Source organism: Octopus sinensis, linkage group LG2, assembly GCF_006345805.1.
Source record: "Octopus sinensis linkage group LG2, ASM634580v1, whole genome shotgun sequence".
Classification (NCBI taxonomy): domain Eukaryota; kingdom Metazoa; phylum Mollusca; class Cephalopoda; order Octopoda; family Octopodidae; genus Octopus; species Octopus sinensis.
Genome location: NC_042998.1, coordinates 135,489,666 through 135,498,110, shown reverse-complemented (window position 1 = coordinate 135,498,110; position 8,445 = coordinate 135,489,666). Strand labels below are relative to the sequence as shown.

Below are 8,445 nucleotides of genomic sequence, written 5' to 3'. Positions count from 1 at the left end.
TATGTGGATTGTACCTATTTCTTTCTAGATCATAGATTTAATACTTCATCCAATTTTACACAAACACTTAACTTTTGGGAGAGTTCACTGTATCATAAGCATTTGGAATAGATCTCAAGTTAACCAATCATCTTAGTGTATCACTGCCTAAAGAATCAGCTAATGAATTCTTATTTCTTCTTCACACAACCATGACAACACATCATGGATGCTAAACATCTTCCTCTATAACGTCATGAAAGTGTTGTTTTCCTAACCCTTTGCCTATCCAAAGCATTTTCATAAGTTTATCCTAAACGTCCATGCTTGTTTTCAGACTTTTAGTTAGCCCTTGTTTCCTATGTTTTAATATAAAGCATTCCTTACATAAGTTCCAAGTTATTCTGGTGATTAAAAAATAATTGAGAATGTGTATCATATACGATGTATGGACACCAGGGAAATATATTCTGTATATCACATATGATACACAGGCCAGGCAAAAGGTTAACGTTGAAATACCTACTTCGTTCTTGGTTCTGTCTAATATCTAATTATTTCTTTCCCAGGTCAAATCCACGGTGACCTCAGTGATTTGAACGTTTTAGTCGAGGAACGCCATTCATCTATTAAACAAGAATCCAGTAATGAAAGCATAACATCGCAAAAGAATAAACCTGATTTTGTTATATCAGGAATGATCGATTTTGCCGATGCTAGTTTTTCATATTTCATATATGACATTGCCATAGCTTTAGCTTACATGATGACTAGCAACAAACAGGTCGATGCAATCAATGTCAGTGGCCATACATTAGCTGGCTATTTGTCGGAATTTCATATGAACTCAGCTGAACGTAATGCTTTGCTTTTGTTAATCTGTTGTCGAATTTCCCAAACTTTGGCTATTGGTTGGTACACGTATGTAAGAAATCCTTCTAATGATTATCCATTGGTAACAGCTGCCACTGGCTGGCCTCTCCTTCACAGTATTTGGAAGAAACCAAGAGACGAAATTGAAAAGGAATGGGATTTCATCATTAAATCTTACGAAGAACACTGAGATGGCAGAATACAATATACGACAAACTGCTTAACACTGTTTCACCGAGTCCTTATAACTTTTTAATTCAAATTCCACCAAGGTCCACTTTGCCTTTCATCTTTCCGAAATCTATAAAATGCGCACCATTCATATTATTCTTTTTTCTGGTTTCAACCATTGGACTGCGGCTATACTGTGGTACTGCTTTCGACGGTTTTAGTTGATCGTGTCGACCCCTGTACTTGTTTGAGAATAGTAATAATGTTTTATCGCTCTCTCCTTATCGAATAGCTAAGTTTTGAATAGAAACGTCCTTTCATATCAAAAATTCGTTTAATAGAGATCGATAAACACACACACACACACACACACACACACATGCCGAATTTCTCAATTCTCCTCTATGTTGTTTTTTTATTTTTTATTCATAAAGGAACATTATATTTTCCGTTAAAATAAAAGTCAGTTATCTAAAAATAAAAAGTCTTATTTTTTATTAACTTTATGTCATTGGAAAAACAAAATAAATATATGTACGAAATAAAATATATACGAAATTAATATATGTACAAAATAAATATATGTACTTATATTAGGTCGTCAAGTATGAAATATGTAGAAAGGAAAAAAAGTTTGCTAATGTTTTATAAATACAATGAACAGTTTTATTCATCAAAGTATGCACCCATATTGTCAATATACTTTTGCCATTTCAGTGGTAGCTTATCCAGCCCGGAACTGTAAAAACCTGGCAACCTAGAGTCAATAAAATCTTGGAAGGCCTGTTTTACAGTATCATTGGAATTAAATTTTTTTCCTATCAAAAAATTATCTAAATTCTGGAAGACGTGGTAGTCAGTGGGGGCAAGATCAGATGAATATGGTGGATGATGGAGAACTTCCAACTCCAAATCCTGTAGTCCTTAGAATATTTTGCCAAAATACTACCTGGATTTATCTGGGATTTTAACTAAAGACCTGTACCTTCATGGAAGTACCGACCAACATCCATATCCTCTGGGAAAAGATGAGTTATGAACATTATTCTCCTGCCTATATTCTTCTAACTACTTTTATTCTTTATTCTTCTATTTCATTCCCCATAAGCTGTGAATTTTATTCCACGTAAACTGTAAATTTTTCCCCGTCTAAAATATTTATACTTTGTCTCTAATGACGCCATACCCAGTGCATGGACATGTTAACCGACCGTTTGGGTTATTCCAGAAGCGGGTATAAGACTCCAAATTAAATTATTCTAAATGACTTGAGATACTCGTTCTGCCTTGGTCTTTATTTCTTCTCTAATATAATATACACCTGCTATAACGGAACCCTAACACGGTACCCTAGATACAGGCTTAGCTGTGATGTTGGAACCTAACGGTCGACCTACTATAGCACTTAGCTTACCTATTCGTTTGGATCACAAGTGAACTAAACCCTTTATATTCTATATATGAATTTGGTAGACAGAAACTTTGTGGAAGCCTGTCGTTTTAGTGTGTGTCTTTGTGGGGAGGGTGGGGGCGTGTGTGTGTCTTTGGTCCTGTGTTTCCCCCCACTGCTTGACAACCAGTATTGTCTTACATAATTCCCTGAAATCTAGCGGTTCAGCAACGATAAAATAAGTATCAAACTTACAAAAATAAATGCTGGGTTTGCTCTATTCGACTAAAATCCTTCAAGGTGGTACCCCAACAAGGCTGCAGTTCAATGACTGAAATAAGAAAAAGGTAAAAGAAAAGGGTATCGCTTAAACAACGATACTAATAAACTGTGCGATGAATAAATTGTCGCATTTTATATTTTTAATTTCACGCATGCGAATTGTTTGTTTTGGATTTTGTCGACCACACAGTATAGTAGGGTCAGGTGGGCGCCCTCTGTAAGAAAAACGACACCATGACGCAATTCACCCAGCCAGAAATTTGAAAACGATATGCTGTACTGTTTGGCATTCGCGCCAGAAGCTCCAATACGAACAGACGGTGAACGTAGAGAACAATCGTTGGCTTGCCGTATCCCCAAAACATTACCGAGAATGATAAAAATCAAACATCCAGTCAACATCATGATGTTTGGAGTGATCACTAGTGATGGCGACGTGATGCCTCCATTCATCTCTCCACATGGCCTCCAATTCAACACGGAAGCCTACATCAAGAACCTGGAAGAGGTAGCGCTGCCCTGGGGCAAGAGGCTACTGCTGGAAGACCCTATGTCTGGTAACAGGACTCTGCACCATGCCACACAAGCAGGAGAACCCAGTCATAGCTGCCGGACAATTTCTGCGACCACATCCCCCTAACATCAGGCCACCTAACTCCCCAGACTGTAACCTACTTGATTATTGTAGGTGGGGGCGCAGCTGAGCGAGAGACCAGCAAAACCCTTTGTAACCAAAGATGAACTGAAGGCAAGGATTATGGCAACATTCACCAACTTAAACAAGGAGATCGTCCAGAAGAGTTGCAAGAGATTCCAAAGTCGACTGCACCATGTATATATGTATGTACAGGGGTTGGACAAAATATTGGAAACACCTAGCATCATAGCATCATAGTTTTGAAATATCTATAAAACCGTCAAAAGCTTATTTATTTTTATGGGGTTTTTTATTTATCATTAGCGCTGTTTAATATGTTTTGCTAAAGTTGTTGTTTCTTTACAGATATCATCAGAAAAAAGTAATTGAAATTCTTTAAAATGACAGATCTATCGGACTTTTAAAGAGGTAAAATTCTTGGTGCTCGTATGGCAGCCGCTAGTGTAACGAAAACAGCCGAAATGTTTGGTGTATCAAGAAGTACTGTCTCAAAAGTAATGACAGCCTTTGAGAAAGATAGAAAAACTGTTTGTCGGGAGCTGCACAAAGCCGGATTTCACGAGAAGGCTGCAGTCAGAAAACTACTACTTTCAAAAACAAACGTTGCAAAGCGTTTGGAGTGGAGTAAAAACCTATAAATTGATCCCTAGAGCAGTGGGAGAATGTTATTTTCCCGGACGAGTCACCCTTTACCATATTTGCGACCACCGGCAGAGTATACGTGTGGAGACAGCCAAAAGAAGCATTTGGCCCAAACTGCCTTCTTCCAACTGTTAAACATGGGGTAGGATCTGTGATGACCTGGAGGGCTATATCTAGGAAGTCCGCCGCCCCAATGGTTTCCCTTCATGGCAGAATTAATAGTCAAGACTATTTAAGCATTTTATCTGATCAAATTCATCTTATGATTACGGCACTGTTTCTGGAGGGAAACAATCTTTCATGATGATAATGCACCAATTCATACAGCTAAAGTTGTTACTGAATGGCACGAGGAACATTCTAGGGAAGTTGAACATCTTATCTGGCCACCACAGTTCCCAGGTCTCAAAATTATTGAACATTTATGGTGCAGTTTAGAAAAACAAATAAGGAGTCGATATCATCCACCATCATCACTACATGAACTGGAGACTGTTTTAGCTGAAGAATAGACAAAAATTTCTCTGGAAACAATTCAAACTTTGTATGTGCCCATACCTTGTAGAATTAAAGCTGTTACTATTGCCAAAGGCGGTCCTACTCCATTTTAAAATAAATTTGTTTGAAATTTTAAGGTGTTTCCATTATTTTGTCCAACCCATGTATGTATGTATGTATGTATGTATGTATGTATGATGTATGTATGTATGTGTGTGTGTATGTATGTATGTATGTATGCATGCGTGTGTGTGTGCGTATGTATGTGTGTGTGTGTGTGAGTGTGTGTGTGCATGCATGTATATATATATATATATATATATATATATATAATATATATATATATATATATATATATATGTATGTATGTATGTATGTGTCAGAATAAAGCATTCGTGGAATACAGAGTCTAATATAAAATTAAATAAATGTCAAAGGAACAGCGAATTATGCAATGAATTTCATTAACTTAGACCCGTTTCTGCTATATGATGCAGTGCACTCAAAGCTGAATACTTGTGCATCACCTTATAGCTTCCTCAGAGCTTCTAAAATGAAGTGCAAGTTTCACTGGGAAAGTATTTACATATCTATACCATGTGAGGAGGGAGACTGCAGATTGATGCGTGTGCGCAAGAAGCTTTTCGTTGGAAACGTGATGGTACTAACTGATGTTGTCAATGGTGCTCAAGACTCTGGTGTCAAGGCTGTCGATCCTCTCTTTGTCGGAGTTTTCCTGAAAAGTCGCGTTTCTGCTCCATAGAGGAGAACAGACAAGACAGACGCATTGTAGATGTGGAGCTTTGTCTTCTGGGAGATAGAGCAATGACTCCAAAATGACTTCCATGAGAGTGCATGACCCCGGTGGCCAGATCACATCTCAGGTTGATCTTCGGAGTTAGGTCTCCATTGCTAGTGATCCCAGGAAGGTGGGGAGCTGACAAACCCCACGACGTCGGGACCAATATAAAGCGGGGAAGGGCCTGGCCCATCGCCGACTTGCATCAGCTTGGTCTTCGCCCAACTCACATAAATGCATACATAAATTTGGGATGCGGTATCAAGGTTACGATGGATGAAGCATTGTTGAGAGTTATGGAAGTATGGAAAGTAATGTCATTTGCGTAAGACTGGACGTTATTTGGCGAAGTGGCAAGATCATTGTTGTGCAGAAGGACGAAAGTGTGTGGGAGTGGGACAAAACTAATCCTGGATTACACCAGAATCGATAAAACGAGGGAGAAAAAGACCTATGTTAGCACAACCCACGATTGTGATATCTGATAAGAAATTAGCGATTCAAGAAATGAGAGCTGGATAGAGTTTACAGGCAGAAAGTTTCGATAGATTTGCATTTCAGGCATAACCAAAAGCTTTACTGATGCCGAGAGCGATTATATTGTTTTCACTATGTCACTCCTCCAAAGCAAGAGCCCACTGGAGGGTAACAAGGAAAGTCGTTGTTAAAGGCTGACTATTCCGTCCAAAAGATAATGGAAGTGAGATAGGACGATAGTTAGCAATATCAGAAGTTACCTTTCTTGGGAGTGGAACACTTTAAAGCGTGTCTCCAAATAACAGTTTGGTAAGTATAGAGACCAGCTCTGGGGTGCAATATTTGAGGGTAATTGAAGGGACATTGTCAAAACCGGAGGTCTTATGAATCTGAAGTAACTGAAGATACTTTCACATTGGGCATGTATACAAGGCGATGAATTGGATGAGTTAAAATGTGTGAATGTGGAAAAGATTTTGCCAAGTGTAGGACTTGTAAAGTTGGATGCAAAACAAGCAACAAGGATGAAAGCTTATTTTGCTAGGTTAATGCTTACAAAGCCATTGTTAATATTAAAAGAGAGGAAAGAACATTTTGCAAATTTGATGGAAATCCTTGTGACAAAGGGCCAAAAATCGGTGCAGTTTGGAAGGTGAGACAGCTTCAGGGCAACATGAAGTCATCTGTAATTCGGATAGAGGTCTTGCAGAGAGTTGCGTTGCTAGGTATATGCCGTTTGGTTGTGGTGGGTGGGATTTACCTCTTGGTTTCGGAGTTTCTACTGATATTGTCAACCTCAGTGCAACTACGAGTGAACCATTTGCAAGACACGGAACAATAAGTCTTTCTTGTGTGTGGAATACTAGAGGAGAACATATCTGAAAAGATAGTTTCAGTCACTCGCCTAGGTGTTTCTCAGAACATATGCTGCCAGAACTAGTTGGCATAACTATAATCATCACACACACACACAAACACAACATACATATGTAATGTGTGTGTATGTGTGGAGCTAATATGTATGTAACAAGCAGCTTCCTAGATTCTAATTTAGGATTCGAAACCGAATCTACATTTCCTGTCTATTGTTTATGGCCTTTGCATTTAAAAATGTATGAGACTCAGTTGTGACACTTAGTTAAGTTCTGTTGTTTAAGGGAACATTCTTAGGTTAAATAGGGTTCAGACAAGACAGGAGATGGAAAATCCTTAGTTCAGCCTGACCTAATTTAATTAGAAAGAAATATAAATACGGAACCCAAAATTGGTTCTGCCTCTTTGGTCACTTAGCACCGAGCCGAAGAGCAACTATTTCTCTTCCTTCACTTATGGATTGTCATCGCGCGACAATACAATTTTCATCCTATCTACTCGTCTGTCCAGAGAGGTGGATTCTTTTACTCTTTCTTCTCCTTTTTCCATTCGTCTTCTAGCAGTCAGCAAAAGATGAAGTTAACTACCTACAGACTGGATATCAAAACTGCAAATAATCACTGTACTACAACTCACAGAAGTTGAACAACGAAAATAAAAGGCCATATTATCGACTAATTTAGAGATGTATTACTTGAAGCCTTTGACAAAAAAGAATTGGAAAAAGCATCACATGATATGGAAGACAACTGGAGGTTTCTACGGGACAACCTGCTTAGGGCTACTGACCAGATCTGTGGATGGTGCAAAATCCCCTCATGACCCAAGGTAACAAAGTGGTGGAACAATGTTGTTGACAGGGCTATTAGAGAAAAGAAACAGGCTTGGAAGGCATGGAAGAATGGTGGTAGCAGGGAATCGTATCAGACTGCCAAAAGGAAGCTAGGAGACAGGTTTATTTAGCTAGAGGGGAAGCAGATAAGAAAAAAAATTGCCAATGGCGTATGAGTGGCTGTGTGGTAAATAGCTTGCTTACGAACAACATGGTTTCAGGTTTGGGCCGACCAAAGCCTTGTGAGTGAATTTGGTAGACGGAAACTGAAAGGAGCCCGTCGTATGTATGTATGTATGTATGTATGTATGTATGTATGTATGTATGTATGTATGTATGTATGTATGTGTGTATGTGTGTGTGTATATGCTTGTGTGTCTGTGTTTCCCCCCCCACACACACACAACATTGCTTGACTACCGATGCTGGTGTGTTTACGTCCCCTAACTCAGCGGTTTAGTAAAAGAAACCAATAGATTAAGTACTAGGCTTACAAAGAATAAGTCCTGGGGTTGATTTGCTCGACTAAAGGCGGTGCTCCAGCATGGCCACAGTCAAATGACTGAAACAAGTAAAAGAGTAAAAGAATGTTCTGTGCTGTGAGGACCAAAGACTTGAAGTATTTCGTGCTGCAAGACAGTGTGTGAGAGAGAATCGTGATGTTGAAGGTGAGAAATGTGTCTGCATGGATGATGGTTCACTTGCACTAGAGACACCACTATGACAGGTTGCTCAATAAAGAGAATGAATGAGAGAAAGAGAGTCTGCCGAGTGTCAACCCAACAGAAGGACCAGCTATCCGAATTGACAGTACCTTGGTAGATAAAGCAATTAAGAGTATGAAGACAGGGAAAGCCCCTGGCCCATCAGGAATCACCGGAGAGATGCTCAAAATATCTGGCGGTATCGGCTATAGCCTAGTCACCCTTATAGTTAACCAGGTAATACATGAAGGAGTCATACCGAATGAC

General features: G+C 39.1%; 1 protein-coding gene across 1 annotated transcript in view; it reads left to right on the top strand.

Annotated features, from left to right (window-relative positions):
* Positions 1-1,501, top strand: part of LOC115232336 (hydroxylysine kinase-like) — a 37,023-nt gene extending 35,522 nt beyond the window's left edge. The window contains exon 6 of the mRNA XM_029802168.2: positions 549-1,501. Coding sequence (XP_029658028.1) covers positions 549-1,042 — 494 coding nt within the window. The 3' untranslated portion in view covers positions 1,043-1,501. The remainder of the gene's footprint in view (positions 1-548) is intronic.
* The last annotated feature ends 6,944 nt before the right edge of the window (positions 1,502-8,445 follow it).